Raw genomic sequence first — 25885 nt, forward strand, 5'->3', positions numbered from 1 at the left:
CTGGCCCTCCGGGCGCACGTGCTACCCTGGCCCATGCCGGCCGTCCTTCTGAGTGGCTCTCGCTGCTTCTTCCAGGCACCCTGGCCGGGGTCATCGATCTCGCCGTCGACTGGATGACAGACCTGAAGGAGGGCATCTGCCTGTCTGCCTTCTGGTACAGCCACGAGCAGTGCTGCTGGACTTCCAATGAGACCACGTTTGAGGACAGGGACAAGTGTCCCCTGTGGCAGAAGTGGTCAGAGCTGCTGGTGAAACAGTCGGAGGTGGGTGCAGGGGCGGGTCCTGGCTGGGAGCCCCGTGGCTGGTGTGGGGGGACGTCCGAGCTCTCACCTTGCAGTGTCTGTCCTGACCGTCGTCGTGGCTACTACGAGTGCCACTTGCCACTTGGCTTTTTCTAGCTCTAGGGTTCAAACTTCACTTGGAAAATCCTTTCCCACTGTTTCATGTGCACGATGTATGTATTTTCTTTAAAGCCTTTTGTTTGGCTTTATTTTTCTTACTGAGAGTGATCTCTTGATCACGCTGAAGAAATAGGGTTGCAATGCGATGGCTTTTAGGATATTCACAGAGTTGTGCCACCATCACCTCGATCTAATTTTAGAACTTTTTTAAACATTTTTTTCATTCAAACAGAAAGTCACAAAAATTATAATCATTGTCATCAGTTCACTCAGTCCCATGTAATTATTTTCATCTTGATCTTTTGTTAGCACTTTTATGAATGCATCAGTTTTCCATTAGAGTTCTGAAAATGCTTATTCATTCGGTTCAGCAGTATAGTCAGTTACCAGAAACCTGTACTTGTCAGAGTCTTTTCCATGAATTCCTTGAAGATGAAACCCTTTTATAGGAACATTTTTGCAAAAGCATCAGAGTACACCCAGAACTGTCTGTAAATGACAAAAGACTTAAAAATGACCACGGTTAAAGATTTGATGAAAGTTCATAATGATGCAATTGACAAGGAAACTTAGTAATTTCTGAAATATACATTTTAAAGTAATAACTAGAATTATGACTTATAACATTATATCAGAACATATAAGATTTTTAGGAATTTCATGTAATGTCTGAAACATTTATATTAACATATTTCCATACAAATAACCCAAAGAAAGTTTAGTATTAGTTGTTTTTTTTCTTTTTATACAGCAGGTTCTTATTAGTCATCAGTTTTATAGACATCAGTGTATACACGTCAATCCCAGTCACCCAATTCAGGAAACCACCATCCCCACCCCACTGCGGTTTTACCCCCTGATGTCCATACGTTTGTCCTCTACATCTGTGTCTCAACTTCTGCCCTGCAAACCAGTTCATCTGTACCATTGTTCTAGGTTCCACATACATGCGTTAATATATGATATTTGTATTTCTCTTTCTGACTTACTTCACTCTGTATGACAGTCTCTAGATCCATCCACGTCTCAACAAATGATTCAATTTCGTTTCTTTTTATGGCTGAGTAATATTCCATTGTATATATGTACCACAACTTCTTTATCCATTCGTCTGTCGATGGGCATTTAGGTTGCTTCCATGACCTGGCTGTTGTAAATAGTGCTGCAATGAACATTGGGGTGCATGTCTTTTTGAATTACGGTTTTCTCTGGGTATATGCCTAGTAGTTGGATTGCTGGATCATATGGTAATTCTATTTTTAGTTTTTTAAGGAACCTCCATACTGTTCTCCATAGTGGCTGTATCAATTTACGTTCCCACTAACAGTGCAAGAGGGTTCCCTTTTCTCCACACCCTCTCCAGCATTTGTTGTTTGTAGATTTTCTGATGATGCCCATTCTAACTGGTGTGAGGTGATAACCTCATTGTAGTTTTGATTTGCGTTTCTCTAATAATTAGTGATGTTGAGCAGCTTTTCATGTGCTTCTTGGCCACCTGTATGTCTTCTTTGGAGAAATGTCTATTTAGGTCTTCTGCCCATTTTTGGATTGGGTTGTTTGTTTCTTTAATATTGAGCTGCATGAGCTGTTTATATATTTTGGAGATTAATCCTTTGTCCGTTGATTCGTTTGCAAATATTTTCTCCCATTCTGAGGGTTGTCTTTTTGTCTTGTTTCTGGTTTCCTTTGCTGTGCAAAAGCTTTAAAGTTTCATTAGGTCCCATTTGCTTATTTTTGTTTTTATTTCCATTACTCTAGGAGGTGGATCAAAAAAGATCTTACTGTGATTTATGTCAAAGAGTGTTCTTCTTATGTTTTCCTCTAAGAGTTTTATAGTGTCTGCTCTTACATTTAGGTCTCAAATCCATTTTGAGTTTATTTTTGTGTATGGTGTTAGGGAGTGTTTTAATTTCATTCTTTTACATGTAGCTGTCCAGTTTTCCCAGCACCACTTATTGAAGAGACTGTCTTTTCTCCATTGTACATCCTTGCTCCGTTGTCATAGATTAGTTGACCATAGGTGCGTGGGTTTATCTCTGGGCTTTCTATCTTGTTCCATTGATCTATGTTTCTGTTTTTGTGCCAGTACCATATTGTCTTGATTACTGTAGCTTTGTAGTATAGTCTGAAGTCAGGGAGTCTGATTCCTCCAGCTCTGTTTTTTTCCCTCAAGACTGCTTTGGCTATTCGGGGTCTTTTGTGTCTCCATACAAATTTTAAGATGATTTGTTCTAGTTCCATAAAAAATGCCATTGGTAGTTTGATAGGGATTGCATTGAATCTGTAGATTGCTTTGGGTAGTATAGTCATGTTCACAGTATTGATTCTTCCAATCCAAGAACATGGTATATCTCTCCATCTGTTGGTATCTTTAATTTCTTTCATCAGTGTCTTATAGTTTTCTGCATACAGGTCTTTTGTCTCCCTAGGTAGGTTTATTCCTAGGTATTTTATTCTTTTTGTTGCAGTGGTAAATGGGAGTGTTTCCTTAATTTCTCTTTCAGATTTTTCATCCTTAGTGTATAGGAATGCAAGAGATTTCTGTGCATTAATTTTGTATCCTGCTACTTTACCAAATTCATTGATTACCTCTCATAGTTTTCTGGTGGCATCTTTAGGATTCTCTATGTATAGTATCATGTCATCTGCAAACAGTGACAGTTTTACTTCTTCTTTTCCAATTTGTATTCCTTTTATTTCTTTTTCTTCTCTGATTGCCGTGGCTAGGACTTCCAAAACTATGTTGAATAATAGTGGTGAGAGTGGACATCCTTGTCTTGTTCCTCATCTTAGAGGAAATGCTTTCAGTATTTCACCGTTGAGAATGATGTTTGCTGTGGGTTTGTTGTGGATGGCCTTTATTATGTTGAGGTAGGTTCCCTCTGTGCCCACTTTCTGGAGAGTTTTATCATAAATGGGCGTTGAATTTTGTCAGAAGCTTTTTCTGCATCTATTGAGATGATCATATGGTTTTTATTCTTCAATTTGTTAATGTGGTGTTATCACATTGATTTGCGTATGTTGAAGAATCCTTGCATCCCTGGGATAACTCCCATTTGATCATGGTGTATGATCCTTTTAATGTGTTGTTGGATTCTGTTTGCTAGTATTTTGTTGAGGATTTTTGTATCTATATTCATCAGTGATATTGGCCTCTAATTTTCTTTTTTTGCAGTATCTTTTTCTGGTTTTGGTATCAGGGTAATGGTGGCCTCATAGAATGAGTTTGGGAGTGTTCCTTCCTCTGCAATTTTTTGGAAGAGTTTGAGAAGGATGGGTGTTAGCTCTTCTCTAAATGTTTGACAGAATTCACCTGTGAAGCCATCTGGTCCTGGACTTTTGTTTGTTGGAAGATTTTTTTTTTTTTGTGGTATGCAGGCCTCTCACTGTCACGGCCTCTCCTGTTGCGGAGCACAGGCTCCGGACGCGCAGGCTCAGCGGCCATGGCTCACGGGCCCAGCCGCTCCACGGCATGTGGGATCTTCCTGGACCAGGGCACGAACCCATGTCCCCTGCATCAGCAGGCAGACTCTCAACCACTGTGCCACCAGGGAAGCCCTTGTTGGAAGATTTTTAATCACAGTTTCAATGTCATTACTTGTGATTGGTATGTTCATATTTTCTATTTCTTCCTGGTTCAGTCTTGGAAGGTTATACCTGTCTAAGAATTTGTCCATTTCTTTCAGGTTTTCCATTTTTTTGGCATAGAGTTGCTTTTAGTAGTCTCTTAGGATGCTTTGTATTTCTGCAGTGTCTGTTATAACTTCTCCTTTTTCATTTCTAAATTTATTGATTTGAGTCCTCTCCCTGTTTTTCTTGATGAGTCTGGCTAATGGTTTATCAATTTTGTTTATCTTCTCAAAGAACCAGCGTTTAGTTTTATTGATCTTTGTTTTCTTTGTTTCTATTTCATTTATTTCTGCTCTGATCTTTATGATTTCTTTCCTTCTGCTAACTTTGGGTTTTGTTTGTTCTTCTTTCTCTAGTTCCTTTAGGTTTAAGGTTAGATTGTTTATTTGAGATTTTTCTTGTTTCTCGAGGTAGGCTTGTATAGCTATAAACTTCCCTCTTAGAACCGCGTTTGCTGCAGCCCATAGGTTTTGGATCGTCGTGTTTTCATTGTCATTTTTCTCTAGGTATTTTTTGATTTCCTCTTTGATTTCTTCAGTGATCTCTTGGTTATTTAGTAACGTCTTGTTTAGCCTCCATGTGTTTGTGTTTTTTACGTTTTTTTCCCTGTAATTCATTTCTAATCTCATAATGTTGTGGTCAGAAAAGATGCTTGATATGATTTCAGTTTTCTTAAATTTACTGAGGTTTGATTTGTGACCCAAGATGTGACCTATCCTGGAGAATGTTCCGTGTGCACTTGAGAAGAAAGTGTAATCTGCTGTTTTTGGATGGGATGTCCTATAAATATCAATTAAATCTATCTGGTCTATTGTGTCATTTAAAGCTTGTGTTTCCTTATTAATTTTCTGTCTGGATGATCTGTCCACTGGTGTAAGTGAGGTGTTAAAGTCCCCTACTATTACTGTGTTACTGTCAATTTCCTCTTTTATAGCTGTTAGCAGTTGCCTTATGTATTGAGGTGCTCCTGTGTTGGGTGCATATATATTTATAATTGTTATATCTTCTTCTTGGATTGATCCCTTGATCATTATGTAATGTCCTTCCTTGTCTCTTGTAACACTCTTTATTTTAAAGTCTATTTTATCTGATATGAGTATTCCTACTCCAGCTTTCTTTTGATTTCCATTGGCATGGAATATCTTTTTCCATCCCCTCACTTTCAGTCTAGGTCTGAAGTGGGTCTCTTGTAGACAGCATATATATGGATCTTGTTTTTGTATCCATTCCACGAGCCTGTGTCTTTTGGTTGAAGCATTTAATCCATTCAAATTTAAGGTAATTATTGATATATATGTTCCTATTACCATTTTCTTAACTGTTTTGTTTTGTTTTCATAGGTCCTTTTCTTCTCTTTTGTTTCCGACTTAGAGAAGTTCCTTTAGCATTTTTTGTAGATGGTTTGGTGGTGCTGAATCCTGTTAGCTTTTGCTTGTCTGTAAGGCTTTTAATTTCTCCGTCGAATTTGAATGAGATCCTTGCTGGGTAGTTATCTTGGTTATAGGTTATTCCCTTTCATCACTTTATCATGCCACTCCCTTCTGGCTTGTAGAGTTTCTGCTGAGAAATCAGCTCTTAACCTTATGGGAGTTCCCTTGTATGTTATTTTTCCTTTTTCCCTTACTGCTTTCAATAATTTTTCCTTGTTTTTAATTTTTGCCAGTTTGATTACTATGTGTCTTGGTGTGTTTCTGCTTGGGTTTATCCTATATGGGACTCGGTGTGCTTCCTTTACCATGTTAGGGAAGTTTCAACTATAATCTCTTCAAATATTTTCTCTGGTCCTTTCTCTCTCTCTTCTCCTTCTAGGACCCCTATAATGCAAATGTTGTTGCGTTTAATGTTGTCCCAGAGGTCTCTTAGACTGTCTTCATTTCTTTTCATTCTTTTTTCTTTATTCTGTTCCACAGCAGTGAATTCCACCATTCTGTGTTTCAGGTCACTTATCCGTTCTCCTGCCTCAGTTCTTCTGCTATTGATTCCCTCTAGTGTATTTTTCACTTTAGTTATTGTATTGTTCATCTCTGTTTGTTGTTTAATGCTTCTAGGTCTTTGTTAAACATTTCTTGCATCTTCTCGATCTTTGCCTCCATTCTTTTTCCAAAGTCCTGGATCATCTTCACTATCATTATTCTGAATTATTTTCCTGAAAGGTTGCCTATCTCCACTTCATTTAGTTGTTTTTCTGGGGTTTTATTTTGTTCCTTCATCTGGTACATAGCCCTCTGCCTTTTCATCTTGTCTATCTTTCTGTGAATGTCTAGAACATTTTCATCGCCCCCAGAAAATCCTTGTACGGAACGGCAGTCACTCCCCATTTCCCCCCAAGTCTGCCAGCCCTAGGCAACCACGAATCTACTTTCTCATGTCTGCAGATTTCCCTGTTCTGGACATTTCATGTAAATGGAATCATACAATCCGTGGACTTTTTTTTTTTTTTTTTTTTTGCTGTACGTGGGCCTCTCACTGTTGTGGCCTCTCCCATTGGGGAGCACAGCCTCCGGACACACAGGCTCAGCGGCCATGGCTCACGGGCCCAGCCACTCTGCAGCATGTGGGATCTTCCCGGACCGGGGCACGAACCCGTGTCCCCTGCATCGGCAGGCGGACCCTCGACCACTGTGCCACCAGGGAAGCCCCTGTGGACTTTTGTGTCTGGCTTCATTCACTTAGCGTAATGTCTTCCAGATTCGTTTGTGTCGTACCATTGATTGGTACTTTACTCCTTTTCATGGGCAAATAACATTCCATTGTCTGGATAGAGCACATTTCATTTCTCCACTCATCAGCTGAGGAACATGGGTTGCTTCCACTTTTGGGCTATTATGAATGATTTTGCTTTGAACGTTTGTCTACAGGTTTTTGTGTGGACATATGTTTTCATTTCTTTTGGGTAGATACCTAGGAGGGGAATTGCCGGGTCACATGGCAACTCTATATTTAACCTTTTGAGGAGCTGCCAGACTCTCTTCCAGAGTGGCTGCACCACTTGAGACTCCAGCAGCAGTGTATGTGGGTTCCAGTTTCCCCACATCCTCACCGACCCCAGTTGTTATCTGGTTTGGATTATAGCCCTCCTAACAGGTGTGAAGTGCTGTCTCATTGTGGATTAAGTTACCATCTTCCAGTGCATCTTAGGAACACGTTACAGAGGATGTTTGTGGGCCTTCTGTGATGGGAATATCCCAGGCCTAGGGGATGTAGCAGTGAAGCACAGACCTGTTGCTTGCCTTCATGGCACTCCAAGCTTCAGATCCACATACACATCTTAGCTGGGGAAAAGGGTTCATTTCTAACCGAATTCAGTGGTTACCACAATGACTGTGGGTCATCGACAGATCAGAAGCCCAGGTGAGGGGGAGTTAGGTTGGAACGATTCACATTAGGGGCAACGTGAGGACCATTCAAGCTAGAAGTGTTCTTGGAAGATAGATGTGATCCCTTTATTCTCCTCTTCCCTCTCCCGCTCTCTTGCCCGATTGACTTAATGCAGCTGAGGACATTTGGAATGCACTTTGCCATTTGCTAAACCTCTTTCTCAGTGGAGCTGAAAATTAATTCCTTCAAATCTCAGAAGTAGACCGGGATCTTGAAATCTCACACATTCTCAGTGCTCTCCATTACTTCCAAAAATACAAAAATAAATTCTCTACTTGAGTTGATGGAGGTGGGCAGGCAGAATTGGCTGGGCGCCATGTTTGATTTCTTCTCTCCTATTTTGGGGGGAAATATGGCCGTCTCGCTTTTCAGCCATTTCTAAGATTTATACTTTGATTCAAAGAATTACTGTTAGTAAGGGTGAGACGTTATTTTTAGTCTCAAAAAAGTCCATTTTTCACTAGGTGAAATGTATTCCTCGGTCTGATTTCTCACCACATAGGGTGTGAATATCTGTGATTGTTAAGGCTAGAGCCGTCTCCTGGAGCGTGTTTTTGCATTTTACAGGCACACGTGCAGCCGTGCCCACAGCCTGGCTTGTAGGTGCCCTCACTTTCCCTCTCCATCACGTGCGGCATCCAGATGGTGGCAAGAAGCTGAGGCCTGGAGAATTGTGGTCTCTGCCCACAGACCAGGTCCTCAGCCTCAAAGACCTCAGACTGTGTGTTTGGTTCAGAAAATGTTCCCCACACATCAGATAATTTGAAATTTTGGGGTGGTGCCTGAGACTCTGCATTTCCAGCCCACGCCCAGGTCCAGGGACCACATCTGGGTAGCAGTATTCTAAAATGCAATTCCCACACTTCCTCATTGGCAGGGCAGCTGCGTGCTGCGGCACGTATGTGGCCTTCATGAAAGCAAAGAGGCTGATCCACCATACACGAGACCAAACAAACCTTCCCGGGGCTCGAAGGCAGAATTTTCTCTTACACCTTTCATTAACTTGAGGGCCCGGAGCGATTAAAACCAAGCCTCATTCACAGTTTCTATGACTGCCGAGACCTCACCTGGTAGAAGGTGTGTGTACACAGCTCCCGGAGAAGCAGCCGGCGCTGTGTGTGTGAACCGACTGTAGCAATAGCAGCAGCTGATAAAGCCATCCCTGCCTCTTCTCTGTCACAGGACCCGGAGAGAGGCTGCCTGGCGGAGGGGCAGGTGCATCGCTCGGCTCTGCGGTGGCTCACGTGTTCTTTCTTGTTCTGTGTCTTGTTTAGGGTGCCAGCGCTTACATTTTGAATTACCTAATGTACATCCTGTGGGCGTTGCTGTTTGCGTTTTTGGCCGTCTCCCTGGTACGAGTATTTGCGCCATACGCCTGTGGCTCTGGTATACCCGAGGTGAGTGGGAGTTGAATGAATTTCTTTTGTGCCAATAATAAGAATAGCAAATGTTTACGTGGCACTTCTGTGCTAAGCACGGTTCCAAGCATTGGACATCTGTTCACTCATTTAGTCCTCACAGGGAGCCTGTGAGGTAGGTACTGTTATTCTTCATTTGACGGTTGGGGAAACTGAAGCACAGAGAGGTTAAGTAACTTGCCCAAGGTCACTAAGCCGGTGAGCTGGGAGTCGAATCCAGCTGTCTGGCTTTATGCTCTGTTGCTTCTCAGATGCTTAAATTCTTGTCTTTACAAACCAGGCATAACTCTTAAAGCCTGTGGAGTCAGGCTTTAACCACACACACAAACGTGGCACTCTAGTAACTCATAAGTGCGTCTGTGGTAGAACGTGAAAGAGGACAACAGTGGAGGTTTACTGCTCAGAAAGCTAACTGATGAGTAAACTCCCTCGCCATGTTTTGCTCTTCTGGTGACAGGGTAATAGCAATCTTTAAAAAATGAATTCCACGTTCAGTACATGCGCCGTGAATGCACCCTTGTGAGTTTAGAGTTCTTATAAATATTTTTCAGCACTTTCTTGTAACCAGAGTATGAGGGAAGTGACCTCATCGATCAGGAGGAATGCCCAAGACCAAACTTCAGACCAAGGAGATCTGCTGGGTTAGAATAATGATACTTGAGCAAATTCCCGAAAAGCCCACATAGTAAAACTTTTAGCCAGAAATCATTTTAAAAGCTCTTAGGTGATCATTCTAATCATTGCTGTTACATTCTCCTTTAAGTCAGTGCTTCAGCAGCACCCGTAGACGGCGGAGATGCCGAGTTGATAAAGATGTGAGCGGTCATGGCAGTGCACCCACACTCTTTGGCAGTGTCGCCAACACCGCCGCTGGTCTGGGCAGTTCATGCAAAGGGCTGGGGTAATTAAAGGATCATCGAAAGGAAAGCTCAACATTGTCTTGATCCAGGAAAAGATAAAAAAAAGACTATTTCATGCTGAACTTTGGATGGTTTATATGAGCATGTTGCTGCAGGAGCCTGAAAAATAAGCTGCAATACCATCCTGTTTCCTCGGTACAGCCACTGCTGCTCTAAGGCACCATATGCATTCCTAAAAGTCACAGAACTGCATCATCAAAACCACACAGCTTGTGGGGAAGATGGGGCGAGCGGCACAGCACTCAGAAACTTCACTGGTGACACATGAAAAAGATGGGAACCTCATAAAAGCAGTAGCAGAGTTAGACACACATTAAATGGTTAAGAAATGTGTGAATACTCCCCTAGTGCATGCGTGAGCTGGGAGTCGTCTGAGACGTGTGCCTGTGTGCATTTTGTGTATCCCTGCACGGCTAGATTCCCAGCTGCAGTTTTCCACCTTGTGTTTCTCCCAGATGAAATTGTGCAGAAACAGATGCGAAATTGGCATTATGCTCAAGTTCTGCCCTGACGCGTGAATGACACTGGAACAAATTCGGGTTTTCCAAACAAGTGTTCAGGCAGAACTGACTGCCTGTTATTGGATATCGAAGACCGAAGGCATCCGGGACACTAAAAAGAACAGATTACTGCTGGCATCTCGGTTTCTGATCGCAATGCCCAACAGCAGGCGCTTTTGGACTCCAGCCGCCTATCAAAATAAGGAGATGGCCAGTGGGGAACTGGTGGGGAATTTAAAGCAGCAGTAAAAGATATGGGGGCAATCCCATCTTCCCCTTCCAAGAACCAGAGATGCGTGGCTTAGCTCACAGACAGACAGGGAACTCTATCTGGGAGGGGCTGGCTGGACCTGGTCTTCGTCCAGAGCGGGCATCTTTATTTGTGACAGCTGAACTCAAAAGGAATAAACTACTGAGTTGAGCATTGTTTCCCGTGTGACAAAGCACAAGGAACACACTGACGTGGATAAAACTCATAAAAGCGGTATCAAGTGAAAAAAGTAAGTTGCAGAAGAATATCTAAATAAAGTATGAATCTATTTATGTAGAGTCCCTAAAACAGCCAAAATGAAACAAGCATACTGTTTAGTGATATACATATGTGCTAAAGCTATAAAGAAAGGCAAGGGAATGATTGGAGTGGGGAGGAAGAAGGTTCCACTGAGGAAGCAAACACAGGGCTTTCAAAGGTACCTGCTCTTCTGTCCTAAACTTGGTAGTGGGTACATGAATATGCTTTCAGCCATATATAATATGTAACAGGTTCATGTCTCTATTTATAAAAGAGTTCACAATAATCTTTTCAAGTACCAGGAGCCCAATGGAGATTTCATAATTAAGCTTTGGTTATTATGACTCAGTAGTAGAAATTTTTCCCTATTATTATAGTAGAGCTTGAAATTCCTAACCTAAGGGTGCAATACCTACCCCAGTTCTTGGAGGAGAGGGGCAGAGTGAAAAGTAAGTGCAAATAAGTAGTTCCTGGATATAAAGAATGTCCTTCCAGTTAAAACCCAACAGACCATGCAAAAGCTCTACTCAGTTTGAGATACAGGGCTATTCTTCACTTCAGGAAAGATACTAAATGAGATCTTTAGAAAATAAACTTCCCATCGTAGGAGGTGATCGGCAGTGTCAGAACAAACTTTTAATGCGGTGCACTTCTGAACAGTTTAAAAATCACTCATCCGGGCTTCCCTGGTGGCGCAGTGGTTGAGAGTCCGCCTGCCGATGCAGGGGATACGGGTTCGTGCCCCGGTCCGGGAAGATCCCACGTGCCGCGGAGCGGCTGGGCCCGTGAGCCATGGCCGCTGAGCCTGCGCGTCTGGAGCCTGTGCTCCGCAACGGGAGAAGCCACGACAGTGAGAGGCCCGCATACCGCAAAAAAAAAAAAAAAAAAATCACTCATCCTTTATAATGTTTGCTTCTGAAACATTTAGATTACTTTGGATGACAGTGTTACTGACCAGGGTTCTTGACCTCCTTGATCAATAGAAAGTGATCAGAGGCCAGGCAAGAAATTCAGGCAAGGCTTTATGGGGGCCCGAGCTGCAACAGGCGGGGAGGGAGAACAAGTACAGGTGCCCTTGCTGGCTTACTTGCTGGGGGGCAGGGCGAGCTGGTTCCTGATATGTGGTGAGGGGAGGGGTGTGTCCAGGGGTCCGGCCGGAGGGATGGCTTAGGGGGTCTGCCCACCCCTTTGGTGGTGTTGAGTGCAGGGGGCATGCGCAGTGCCCTGCTTTTGCTCTCGGCTCTTCAGAAGTGGCAGTGGGGCTTTTTGGTCTCTTTGTACCTTGTTGTCCAGAATTTGCCCCAACTGGGCATGCATGCAGTTACTTTTAGTCCCTTATACTTTCTTTGTATTTTGTTGCTAGGTGTTTGTCCAGGTGCAAGCATTGCGGCACTGCAGCAAAGGGTCCCAGGTCCCAGCCAGTGTCAAAAACTCCTTTGAAACATTAAAAAAAATACAAATTTAGAGACCATTTCTTTTCTGTGTAATAAATGCTCTTGTATTAGCTCTACAAAGCACATTTAAAAGTCCACACTAGTTCTTGGGCTTCAGAACTTAGAGCGAACTGGGCAAGGATGACTCTACTACTATCTGCTTCATTCATAGAACCACTGTGGACCGTATAAGAAATCATGTCCTCCTAGGGACTTGCCTGGTGGTGCAGTGGTTAAGAATCTACCTGCCAATGCAGGGTACACAGGTTCGAGCCCTGGTCCGGGAAGATCCCACATGCCGCGGAGCAACTAAGCCCATGCACCACAACTACTGAGCCTGTGCTCTAGAGCCCGCGAGCCACAAATACTGAGACTGCGTGCCACAACTACTGAGCCCGCGTGCCACAGCTACTGAAGCCCATGTGCTTAGAACCCGTGCTCCGCAACAAGAGAAGCCACAGCAATGAGCAGCCCGCGCACCGCAACAAAGAGTAGCCCCCGCTCGCCACAACTAGAGAAAGCCCACACGCAGCAACGAAGACCCAACGCAGCCAAATAAAATAAAGGAAAAAAAAGTAAGCCTGTCCTCCTAGAACTTACTTTGAGTTGATGTTTCAGTTCTATACAATGTGAACTCTCTCACAGATATTTATTTGCCAGAGAGGTTTTAAAGTTACCAGCGTCAAGTCACAAATGTGCTGCAATACATCGCCCTAAAGCCCTGCTTGATTCAGTCTCTGTTGATCCAAATTAAAGCAAGCGATTGGATTTTGGCATCTACTGGGAATGAATTTGCCTTCTTTAGTCCCTAATTTGATCATGACAATTTTATAAAGTCATTTTAGAGAATTACAAAATACCTCTTACATTGTTCAATTCACCACATGTCATGGCTGGCACAGGCTCAGGTAATTTAGATGCTTGTAATTTTCTAAATGGTATTACGCTCTTCAACTGTACCCTGGGGTCCAAATCCACATTAACTAACTGACAAAAAATTATAGATAATTTTATTCTAGGCGACACAAAAGGGCAGGATAGTGGCAGGCATACTAAAACGTCCCTTAAGTAAAGGGATCTGAGATCCCCAGAGCACAGGCTCAAATAGGCCCACTAGCACAAGACCAGTTTAACCACTGCTGGTTTGTCTGCCTTTAGTTAAAGACTAGTTCAAGAAATACCATCTGATTGTAGAGCTGGAAGACCTCACTCGTGTTCTCTAGGAAGGATCTTAGTGAGTTCTTTAGAACAGATGCCCACACGGTCGCTCACTGTTGGTCTTCCTCCTTGAATTAAGAAACAGAACTCTATCAAGAATTCCTGAGATGGAAATGGTCCAGTCACACCCCTGTAAAATTGCTAGGATTAGTTCACTTCACGACCCTCTCCAAATCATTACAGGTGACATGATGCCAAAGAGTGTTTCAGGACCGCCCTTAAATATTGAGTAATTAGGAATACCTGTACTGCTCTTCTCAGGACGAGAGCAGTGCTTCTCTACCTGGACTGCATTTTAGAATCACCTGGGGAGGCTGTAAACCTCCTATGCCAGGATACACCTCAGACCAGTTACATCAGATCTCGGGGTGGGGGGATAACTCGTCCTCACTGGTGCCTAATTAATTCTCCAGGTGATGCCAGGGAGCCCCGGTGGAGGACAGTAATAGCTATTTGAGAAACTGATTTCTTGGCGCCCACTAGGAGGCTCTTTGACGTTATGTAAACATCCTGTCGGTGACAAGAGCTGAGACTGTCCCATTATGTATTATACAATGGGAAAACGGATACTGACCATGAATTTCATTAGCTGACTCACTCAGTATCTAATAAACCTCTGATTACAGGCTTGTAAATTGCTAGCTGGGCAGTAAACATTCACTCCATTTCAGCCAGTCGGGGGAGAGGTTGAAGATAAAATGTTTCTTACCCATTGGTGATGCTTCCGTATCCAGAAGAACCCTGTTTTGGGGGAAGAGGACTCCAGTAGATGAAGTTAATCACTGAGATTGGCACCCCGTTGAATTCTAAAAGCGTTATGCAAATTCACGTGCACATTTAGGGAGAAAGCCATTATTTGGCATTTACAAAACGTCGCAGGTCTGAAAGTGGAGCATGAGGCAACTCTACCTGTAGTCAAAGTACTTTTCAGTTCAAGAGGGCAAGATTCAACGGAAGGAAAGGGGTTGCCACGGATTCAGATACCCTTACATCCCCCAGAGGTGCGTTATTAGAATGTTGAGCATCTTCTTTTTCCAATATTGTATTAAGAATATTTTCAAACATACAGGAAAGTCAAAAGAATCGAACACCCATATACCCCTGGCCTGCATCAGGGGTTGGCAGACTTTTCCGATAAAGGGCAGAGAGTCAATATTTTGGGCTTTGTGAGTCAAGAGGCAAAATTGAGGAGCTATTCTCACTAAAAGGCTGGTAGTCTTGTTTACATATTACATTTAAAAACATTAAAAGCCCTCTTAGCTCGTGTGTCATACACAACAGGCCGTGGGCTGGATTTGGCCCATGGGCCATAGTTTGCCGGCCCTGATCTAAAGTTCAATTGATATTTTGTTGTATCTGCTTTGTCACATAGCCAGCCAGATGTCCCTTTATCTTGGCCATCTTTCAGTAGTGAAAAATTAACAGTTAAAATCAATAGTACAGAACAGTTAAAATCAATTTTCAACACAACAGAGGGTAAAATGCACAGGATAAATGCCATAAATAAAATGAGACTGATAATTACTTATTCAGTCCTCGTTATGATCTCTCATCACTCTCGAAATTATTAAGATTTACTATGCATTGAAATTGTTTCAGGGTTCCATTAATATATAAAATTAGGCGTTAATATAAATTCTCAATATAAAATTATAGCTAAATTAACAACTAAAGCAGCCTGTCCTCCATATGATTTAGTGAATCTCAGTTTGAAAGATGCTTCTCAGAGGAGGGAGAGGTTACTTTCGTAGCCGTGGCGCTGAAGCGGCTCACTCCCCATCGTTCTCCATCCTGTGTTTCAGATAAAGACCATCTTGAGCGGCTTCATCATCAGGGGCTACTTGGGCAAGTGGACCCTGCTGATCAAGACTGTCACCCTGGTGCTGGTGGTGTCCTCGGGCCTGAGCCTTGGCAAGGAAGGGCCGCTGGTGCACGTGGCATGCTGCTGTGGCAACTTCTTCAGCAGCCTCTTCTCCAAGTACAGCAAGAACGAGGGCAAGAGGCGCGAGGTGAGCAGGTGCAGGATGAAGCGCCCTCCCACCCTCTCCAGGCTCACCAGTACCCCCTGATTTGCCGGAAAGGCCTCGGGCTGACGGGGAGCTCTTTGCTTCGCAGGTGCTGTCAGCTGCGGCCGCTGCTGGGGTCTCTGTCGCCTTTGGTGCTCCGATCGGGGGTGTGCTTTTCAGTCTGGAAGAGGTGAGCGTGGGCTCTGGAGGGCCCCGTGGTTCTGAGCGCCGAGGAACACATGGGGGGTCGGGGCGGCAGGAGGCTTCCCTCTCTAGCCCTCTGAGGATTAGATGCGAAGGAGGATTGAAAGATTCCTGCAGCTCATTAAGGAGCCGCAGTGTTCGCCATGAAATACGTGTTTTCGAGTCCTGTTGAAAAATTGCCAGTGTGATTTCTGGGGGGAGATTTGCAGTCTCCTCTCTCTTTTTCATAAACAACACAGTGAAGCATTTTTATGTTTTGCAACGCAAATGGATCTAGTCCAGCAGTTGGCCCACGTTGTCTGTAAAGGGCCAGGTAGCAAATATTTTAGGCTTTGTGGGTCTCAGGGCTCGGTCGCAACCACTGGGCTCTGCCCTTGTAGCGTGGAGGGCGCCGCAGACAACACGCACGTGCGTGGCGTGGCTGCCTTCCAACAAGACCTTCCCTATGGGTGCTGAAGTTTGGATTTTATATCATTACCACTTGTCACTAAGTCTTGTTCTTTTGAATATTTCACATGTCACAAAATAATTCTCTCTTCCCCCACCCATTTAAAAATGTACAAACCATTCTTAACTCATGTGCCCTCCAGATACGTTTGCTGGGCCAGGGGTTTCAACCCATGATCTATTGTCTGGTGAATCAAATCAGAGGTTTCTTTTCTTTTAGGAGCGTCTCTGTGCCATAAACAGAATTATGATGAAGTGTTCTCATTTCTCTTAAAAAATAGCTCAAACACACCTTGACTAGTATGCGTTCCAATTTTAGACATAGAGTCCTTTAAATATCTTTGTTAGTGCATTTGGGCCATACTCACACCTAGGTTGAGGAAGTGCCCATCTTTGGTCTTGAGTGTGACTTTGTGGCCTATGTCAACAGGTGGCTGCTGATCAGGGGCTGGGGCTCTGGGCAGCTCTTTCTTCCGCCAGTCTCTGATTTTCCACCTGTTCGTTGGTCGCAGGTCAGCTACTACTTTCCCTTAAAGACCTTGTGGCGGTCCTTTTTTGCGGCCCTGGTGGCAGCCTTCACGCTGCGATCCATCAATCCCTTTGGGAACAGCCGCCTCGTCCTCTTCTATGTGGAGTATCACACGCCCTGGTACATGGCCGAGCTCTTCCCCTTCATCCTGCTTGGGGTCTTCGGGGGCTTGTGGGGAACCCTGTTCATCCGCTGCAACATCGCCTGGTGCAGGAGGCGCAAAACCACCAAGCTGGGGAAGTACCCGGTGCTGGAGGTCATCGCGGTGACCGCCATCACTGCCATCGTCGCCTACCCCAACCCCTACACGCGCCGCAGCACGAGTGAGCTCATATCCGAGCTCTTCAATGACTGCGGGGCCCTTGAGTCCTCCCAGCTCTGTGACTACATCAATGACCCCAACATGACGCGGCCCGTGGACGACATCCCCGACCGCCCGGCCGGGGTCGGGGTTTACACAGCCATGTGGCAGCTGGCCCTGGCGCTGATCTTCAAAATCGTCATTACCATATTTACCTTTGGCATGAAGGTAAGTGAAGGAGAGGGAAGGTGTCAGAGGAGGGAGGCAACCTCTGTCCTTCTGGGGATAGCACCCTAGTCCCCAGAATAAGATTGTGACGAGGGGAAAAGGGGAGGTGACCTTATTGAACGTTCTCATGCGCAGGGCACTTGACATTCTTTTAATCAACAAGAAACAACGCTTGTGATAAACAGCAAGCCTATGGAATAGAGACTTATAACCCCATTTTACAAGTGAAGAAGAAGCTAAGGCTTGGAGTATATCATTCATATGGAGACGTGTACAGCTTGGTGAATTCTCACAAAACATACACACTTGTGTGACCAGCACCCAGGGCCAGGAGCAGAACGCTGGGAACCCCCCAGAACCCACTTGTATTCCATGACTGTTGCTTTTTGTGGTATTCTTACGAATTAAAAAAAAAAAAAAGTCTAGGGACTTCCCTGGTAGTCCAGTGGTTGAGAATCCGCCTTCCAATGCAGGCGACATGGGTTCAATCCCTAGTGGTAACTAAGATCCCACATGCTGAGGGGCAACTATGCCCACCTGCCACAGACTACAGAGCCCACGCGATCTGGAGCCCCCATGCCACAACTAGAGAGAAGCCCGCGCGCAGCAATGAAAGATCCTGCGTACCACAGCTGAGACCCGACAGAGCCAAAATAAATAAATAAATATTTTAAAAAGTCTGAGAAGCTGTGCACTTGGGTGCAGTGGTCAAACACAAACCTGAATTTTTGCCTTAAGAACAAGGAAGGATGAACGTTATTAAACAGGTGACTGTCTCTGATGCAAAGGGATTTATTTTCTTCTGGTGCCTGCTGGGAGAAGTCTGCTTTGAAGTTACAGGGGATTAAATGACGGGGGGATAAGGGGTGCTCAGAAAGGAACAATTTCCTCAGGAATGTCTCACACTCTGGAAATCACACCCCAGGATCTAAACTTAACTTGAATTTGGGTAAAGATCCACTTGCATCCTCAGGTTGATGACAGCTGGGGGGTGGGGGTGGGTAGGGGTGACATAAATGCAGCTCCCGGTCAGGATCGGCGGTCACATGCAGTCTCCACGAACAGAGTCAAGTCTGTTCTGTAGCACATGTCTGATCACTAGAGAAATGAACATGTTTTTCATACAGCAAAATATAAAATACGCTATTACCAAGGCCTTTCAGTTTCCATGGTCTGTTTCTTTGCTGCATCTAGCCTGGCTTGAAAATATTCAGAATACTTTTCGGAAAATGGACTTTGTTAGGAAGACGGACCTGCCCCCCATCTCTCTCTGACAGGTGTTTGGCCACTGTACATACAAAAGGGCAGTAAGCCCGTGCCAAGGTTTTTGGAAGATGCAGGGCAGCTACACTGATGCTTTTAGCTTCTTTGACCTGTGAACAGTTGAGGCCTTGCTTTTCCATTTTCATGCTGTGGCTTGACATTTAATTTTAAAAGCTAATCTGAATGGCACGTGAGGGGAGAGAGAAAGTGGTGAGTATCTCAAGTGACAGATGTGCAGTTTGAATGTTATTTGCAGTGGGGCTTATCATTCTTTTATCCACAGCAGGCAAACTAGGCCAGCTTTTGAAGGCGAGGAAATGAAAGTGTAAAATTGCATTTTCTTCAAGTCACAGTAGATACGAGCAAGCAGGTGAAATCACTGGTCCCATGGTTTCCCAGGTGACCCATGTTTTGAAGCGTTGCCCCTCCTTTGAAGACCGAAGCAAAATGCAAGCTCGTCGAGGGGGGCCTGAGTTTCCCGGCGGCGGGGCGGCGGGAACGGGGCCCCCTTCCCTTATGCTTCTTTCCCCTGCGCTCCCCGCAGATCCCGTCCGGTCTCTTCATCCCCAGCATGGCTGTGGGGGCCATGGCAGGCAGGATGGTGGGAATTGGCGTGGAGCAACTGGCTTACCATCACCACGACTGGATCATCTTTAGGAATTGGTGCAGGCCCGGAGCAGACTGCGTCACCCCAGGGCTCTATGCCATGGTGGGAGCTGCCGCCTGCCTAGGTACCGTGTGTGTGTGTGTGTGTGTGTGTGTAATGTGAATAGCAGAGGGCTTTTCTCTGCTCAGTCATCCAGGGACCCAGGCTGATGGGGTCTCCACCATCTTGCAGCTGTACCATCTACAGTAGTGGATAGTCTCTGTAATTTTCCAGCTCGAGGGGTTCTGGTAGAGAGCGATGCTTGCTGAGTCAGAAACCTGCAAAGCCCAAGTAGGCTCCACTCACCAAAAAGCAAGGCGTGTGGTCCTGGGTGAATAGACAACTCGCTGTCCCTCATGGGAGAAAAGCCCCTCAGGGAGATGTGACTTACGGCTCCTGATGCAAGGCTGTGTTTACCGAGCCTGGCCTCTGTCCCAGAGGTCCGAGCCTGGGCGCCGTGTCGGACTGTCTCAGTAGAACAGGTGCCAGGAGGGTAGAGCCGGCTTCTTGGTTTCCACAGTTCATGTCCTCTTGCGGGTGTGGAGTCGAGTCCTGCAATTTCATTCCTCCCTTTGGTTGCAGGTGGAGTTACCAGGATGACGGTGTCGTTGGTGGTCATCATGTTTGAATTGACGGGTGGTCTCGAGTACATCGTGCCCCTGATGGCAGCAGCCGTGACCAGCAAGTGGGTGGCTGATGCCTTTGGGAAGGAAGGCATCTACGAGGCCCACATCCACTTAAATGGGTACCCGTTCCTGGACGTGAAGGACGAGTTCACCCACCGCACGCTGGCCACCGACGTCATGCGGCCAAGGCGGGGGGAGCCGCCGCTGTCCGTGCTCACCCAGGGCAGCATGACCGTCGAGGACGTGGAGACGCTCATCAAGGAGACGGACTACAACGGCTTCCCCGTGGTCGTCTCCAGGGACTCGGAGCGCCTCATCGGGTTCGCCCAGAGGAGGGAGCTGATTCCTGCCATAAGTGAGTAAAGCAGGGAGGCTCACGTTTCATGGAGACGAATGGCACCTCTGTGCCCCGACATTCTCAAAGAGGTTCGACGGAGTGCACGAGGGTCGGAGGGCTTCAGCCCAGGGTCTCTCACGCTTTAATGCTTATTCGTTTCACCTGGGCGTCTGGCCAGAATGCCGTAGGTCTGGGGTGGGACCCGAGACTCTGCATTTCTCCCGAGCTCCCTCTCAATGCTGCTGCTGCTGCCCCCAAGTCACACCGTGAGGGACAGTGTCTTGTCGGAGGCATTCTTGGCTGGACACCGACCACCACATTTGCAAGCAGCCCCCTGGGCCGCTCCCGCTAGGACACGCGCTCTGCCTTTTAGGGACTTACTGGGCGAAGCTCAGCAGGAAGCGGTGGGAGAGCTTGGGCTGGCCGGGCCAGCTGCTCGCAGAGACAGACTTCCAGGCAGGCTGACCGACTCAGATGCTGAGCCCTTTGCCTCAGACGCCTCCCTCGGCGCCGCTCAAGCCCTTCACTTCGCCACGATGTCCGGTGCCATCAGTTAGAGACCCACGTGGGTGCAGTCAGTTCCGTGGGATGCTTTTCCTCCTCGTGCGCTAACTGGATCAGCTGGGCTGAGGGGCAGGCTGTTGAGTTGGGAGAGCAGAGAGGGGATGATGCCCAGCCGTATGTTCCTGACATGGGCGGCTCAGAGAAGCCCGGGGCTCCCGGTGGCCCAGGGATGAGCGCCTTGGAAGGGGAGCAGGACGTGGGAGGATTCCACAGGCAGAGGGCGGGGTGTGAGTCTTTGGAGGCCAGGAGGGAGGGTCAGCAGGCCTTAGCGGGGCTCCCCCAGGGTGGTCCCTCCGGACTTCCTGATGCAGCACGGGCAGGGAGCCGCAGAGCGCATCCGCGGCGCATGGTAAACACTAATGCCCTCCGGCTCAGCACCTCTGCATCTCACGGTACACCGGGGCCCACGACATGGCTCACGTGTGCCCTTGATGACTGTACTTCCACGACATTTGTGAAGTTTGCCAGGGGGACTTTTTCAGGTATGATGGTAGAACGCCCCACTGGGAACACACCTTAGCTTATCCCTGCCCTTTGTTAACTATTTCTTAGGCTCTCCCTTTGAATTTCTAAAACCTCTTCGCTATGTTAAGTAGCTTGTAAAATGTTTTTAAAGTATCTTCATCAAAGGCTTTATAAAAATAAGTTTAAATAAGCTATATAGCCTCTAATTTTAGCTTGTTGCTCAAACATATTTCCCTCCCCCAAAGCAACAGTTGATTTTATGTTTTAGACACGAAAGTACATTTGTGCTTTAAGTGCTCCATGATGCTTCTCTTTATTATACGTCCTGTTGCTTAACAGGTAGGTGCCTTTAGGCATGACCATTGCCTTATAAATAATGAGATTTTTTTTTTTTTAAAAAGCTGTATAGTACGGTTGGGTTTGTTTTAAATTAATGTAATCAGCAGGCTTTAAAAATTTATTCAGTCCTTAAAATCTTTTAAGCAAAGGTTGAAATTTAAACACTGTAGTAATAAATGTCACGGAATCCATTACCTATTGTGTAGCTCCAGGCACACCTGCTAAGAGAGAGCTTACTAATTTTGCTGAAACCCATTACTGTAATCAAGTGGGAAACAGTAATTGTCATCAGCCGGTTAGAGAAGAAATTTAAGCTTGCCAACCCAGTGCCCTCCTAGAAGCTATGTTTGGAATGTCTGAAGAGGCAACATGGGGTGTAAATAATACCTTTATGCTTTCCATCAGACCAGTAAGAGTGTGGAAGCTGCCATTTACATGGTTTGCAGGAAAGCAAGGGGTGTTTGGCTGTGAGCAGTGAGAAAAGCTCTTTTCCTGCTCCGTGGATATAGAAAAGTCCTGTACTCCGGTGGAGAAATTCATTACCTGTATTTGCAGACTTAGACGCCCTTTTGCGAATATAGAAATAGGACGTAAGCATTTAGCTAGTAACGATCCCATGCCAATTTCCCTTTCAGGGGACTGAGGAGCAGAGATTTTACATAGATCCAAGATAAGAAAAGAGTAGTAAGTGAGGCAAAGATTTTTTTCTCACGTGTCATGTTTAAAAAGGTATCAGTTGCTCCTGTGAAGCTGAAAATGTCTTTTCAGCCTATCTCTGGAATGCCAAACCATAGCTGTTGTCTTTGCTGGAGAGCCATTAGTCACAGCACCTCAGAAACGTGGCTCTTTCACCATCACGTACTCACACGTAGGGCCATATGTGGCCCTTGTTCAAGCTCCTGGTAGATGGGAGTTTACCTCCTGGTGCTCTCTGCAAACACGAGGCTCTTTCTGTGCTCAGCAGGCTCAGGCTCCTCTAGTCTTGAGTTCCACAGTTAAGTGAGGCTGGATCCAGAAAGGACTCAGTGGGAAGCCGCAAAGATGATTAAAGGGATGGAAAGTTAGAGTCATGGGCCAGAGTTAAGGGAACTCTCATTTTTTTCGCCTGGTGGATGATTTGATGGTGATTCTCCAGCATGTGGAAGAGGCCCACTTGCAGAAAGGGATCCATGTCCAGAACTGAACAAGATGCGTGTCAGATCTGTTGGACGGGTTCTTTAGGGATAAAAAGGCTTCTTCCTGGGAGAGCTGTTTGTTAATGATGGGGATAGGCCATGGAGAACAGTGGTGGCATCTGCTTCTTTCTGCTGGGGATGAAAAAATACATGCAGAGGGACTTCTGCATGCCTTATAAACTATAACTTGTCAGAAAATCATCTGCTTTTTCTTCTAAATAGTTTTTACTTTTTTACCACATCACCTTTGTACTGACCACCACTATAGTTGCTTCTAATTTTCCATTTTAACCTTTCTTGTCAATTATGTCTGTTTTATGGAAGCATGTTTTTAACCTTTGATGTCTAGCATCTGCCTAAGCTTTTTTTTTTTTTTTTTGCGGTACGCGGGCCTCTCACTGCCGCGGCCTCTCCCGCCGCGGAGCACAGGCTGCGGACGCGCAGGCTCAATGGCCATGGCCCACGGGCCCAGCCGCTCCGTGGCATGCGGGATCCTCCCGGACCGGGGCACGAACCCGTGCCCCCCGCATCGGCAGGCGGACTCCCAACCACTGCGCCACCAGGGAAGCCCTGCCTAAGCTTTTTTAAAATTAAAAAAGATTTTTTTTATTTTGACTTTTTTACTGAAGTAGAGTGGATTTACAATGTTGTGTTAATTTCTGCTGTACAGCAGAGTGATTCAGTTATGCCTATAGATATATTCATTCTTTTTTATATTCTTTTCCATTACGGTTTATCACAGGATATTGAATATAGTTCCCTGTGCTATACAGTAGGACCGTGTTGTTTATCTATGGAAGCATTTTTTTTCTTATTTTTTTAAAAATTAATTAATTTATTTTTGGCTGTGTTGGGTCTTCGTTGCTGCGCGTGGGCTTTCTCTGGTTGCAAAGAGCGGGGGCTACTCTTCGTTGCGGTGGGCTGGCTTCTCATTGCGGTGGTTTCTCTCGTTGTGGAGCACGGGCTCGAGGCACGCAGGCTCAGTAGTTGTGGCACGTGGGCTCAGTAGTTGTGGCTCGCGGGCTCTAGAGTGCAGGCTCAGCTGTGTGGTGCACGGGCTCAGTTGCTCCACAGCATGTGGGATCTTCCCGGACCAGGGCTCGAACCCTTGTCCCCTGCATTGGCAGGTAGATTCTCAACCACTGCGCCACCAGGGAAGTCCCTATGGAAGCATTTTTAACGCACAGGATGATAGCGTATTACCTCCCTAAAAACATTAGAGTTTCTCAACCTTAACGCCATTAACATTGGGGCTGGATCATTCTTTGTTGATAGGGACTGTCGTGTGCACTGTAGGATCATCCCTGGTCTCTACCCACTAGAGGCCAGTAGCAACCCCATCCCCCCAGTTATGAGACCCCAAAATGTCTCTGGATATTGCCAAATGTCCCCTGAGGGTGGAGGCAGAATTACTCCCAGTTGAGAACCATTGCTCTAAAGCCATTGTAATCACTTACTGGATATGTGATTATTTCCAGTCTTTTAAAATTTCTTGGCCTATCACAGTTTGTGGAATTCACTTTATCAACACTTCCCTCATTACCCTCCCTGCACCTGGCATTATGATCGTACTGCTGCTAGCAAGTGGAATGTCAGGTGAATGACCTTAACAGGCGCTCGTAAAAGGTACATCATTTTTCAGGAGCTGCAGCCACTGATGGTAGTTGTGGTAGAATAGAACGGCAGACCCCCAATACTAACAACAATTTAAAAAAGTCTAGGGGCTAACAAAAGTTTAGACGTAACAAAATGATCTTTACAACAAAAATGAAGTTTATTACATTTTTTAAAGTAAAAGTAATACTCAGAATGTTGGGGAAATCAGAAGCAAAGGGAAAATTAAAAAGGTGCCCACATTTTCAACACCATAGAAGGCTCTGGTTAATATTTAGCGCTTTTCTTATCTTTTAGGCCTTTTACACATGTAATGTTGGGCTTTTTTTTTTTTTTTGGCTTCTTTTCTAACACAGGTTCCCATGAGTCGCTGTGGTCTGGGAGCCTATACTCTCATAGCACTGGATCATGTGCTGGGTGAGGGCTTGGTTTACCCTTTCGTACAGGAAATATTTCGTGTAGCATCCACCATGTGCTGGTGCTGTCCCGGGAGCTGGGAGCACAGTGATGACAGCAGCCAGGCTCTGCCCTCTGTGAACTTTCATGCTCGAGTTTGTTGCAGGCATTTTGGTGACAGATGATTTCTTGTCCAAAGTGGGAGTAGATGGTTCCCCCAGTGGAGAGATGAGGAGAGCTTTCTTGCTGATTCTTCCATTCCCCAGCTTTTGGCTGTGCGTCGTACCTCCACGCCCAAAGTTCAATCAAGGCTTTAAGATAGGTCTTTATAATAGAGCTCCAAAGTGGCCTCACAGAGAGCCCTTCTGGAGAGAGCCACAGCTGCTACTCTTGGGAGTACCAAGGAGCGCTGCTCAGGTCTCTGGCTCTGACCCCAGATGTTGCCTTTGATTCTTGTTTGGCAGTGGATAGCTCAGGGCTTTCCTTCCTAATGCCTCCTTTGTGAGATAGGCTCTGTTCTACATGACAGGCAGAGCCAAGGACACCGATGTTCAGTAGACTACCCACTCGTTCATCCACTTGTTGGTTGACTGACGCATGTGTGCACTTGGCAAATACCTGTCTTGTGTCTGCTGTATTCTCGGCATTGTGCAGGCACTGGGATTGCAGTGCTGAGCAAGAATTCACGGAGCTAGGTGCTGTTCGAATCAGGGCTTCTAACTCAGTCGGTAGATTCAGAGGCAATAGAAGCTTGTTATTCATTTCACCAAGTGAATTGACAGTTGGCTAGGTTGTATTTGGTTTTATGAGGGGGCTCAGCAAATCCATGTGATCAGTTCTTGATTGGGTTTTGTGGCTTGATCCAATCCTGATGTTCAACTGGATTGTTGAAATAGATGGGATCCCTGTTACATGGGACTTTTAGAGAATCAGTCGGTCTATGAAAATGGGCGATAAGTGTGTGTTGACTGTTTGCTGCCCACCTTAGCATTTCAGGACAGAGCCATCTCGATTTAGGAGAGAAATGCACAGTGTGTACTGTGTGGCATCTACGGCTGAAAACATGTTGTGCATCAATGTCATCTGGTGTTTGTGGTTGAATTGTACTCCATCTGATGTAACTCGATTGAACCTGACCCACATACTGTGCAGGCATTTGCCCAGCGGGCCCTCTGTTCCCCTTTTAAACAGAGACCCTTTTTCAAACTCAGTCTGACCCCGAATGCTGCCAGTTTTCCATTAGAGTACTCTGTTGCAATAAAAAGCTTTAGAGCCAGCAGTTAGAATTTTATTTTTCAAAGAACAATATAGGTGAATAGTAGTCTTTGAGAAGGCA

At 45.6% G+C, this 25885-nt stretch overlaps 1 protein-coding gene across 8 annotated transcripts in view; it reads left to right on the forward strand.

Annotated features, from left to right (window-relative positions):
- Positions 1-25885, forward strand: part of CLCN4 (chloride voltage-gated channel 4) — a 77847-nt gene that overhangs the window by 43392 nt on the left and 8570 nt on the right. For all 8 annotated transcript variants that reach the window (XM_032618788.1, XM_032618789.1, XM_032618791.1 and 5 more), the window contains 7 exons: positions 76-263; positions 8684-8806; positions 15212-15418; positions 15525-15605; positions 16579-17124; positions 18932-19118; positions 19616-20014. In XM_032618788.1, the coding sequence (XP_032474679.1) occupies positions 76-263; positions 8684-8806; positions 15212-15418; positions 15525-15605; positions 16579-17124; positions 18932-19118; positions 19616-20014 (1731 nt within the window). The remainder of the gene's footprint in view (positions 1-75; positions 264-8683; positions 8807-15211; positions 15419-15524; positions 15606-16578; positions 17125-18931; positions 19119-19615; positions 20015-25885) is intronic.

This window comes from Phocoena sinus, chromosome X, assembly GCF_008692025.1.
Source record: "Phocoena sinus isolate mPhoSin1 chromosome X, mPhoSin1.pri, whole genome shotgun sequence".
NCBI lineage: Eukaryota > Metazoa > Chordata > Mammalia > Artiodactyla > Phocoenidae > Phocoena > Phocoena sinus.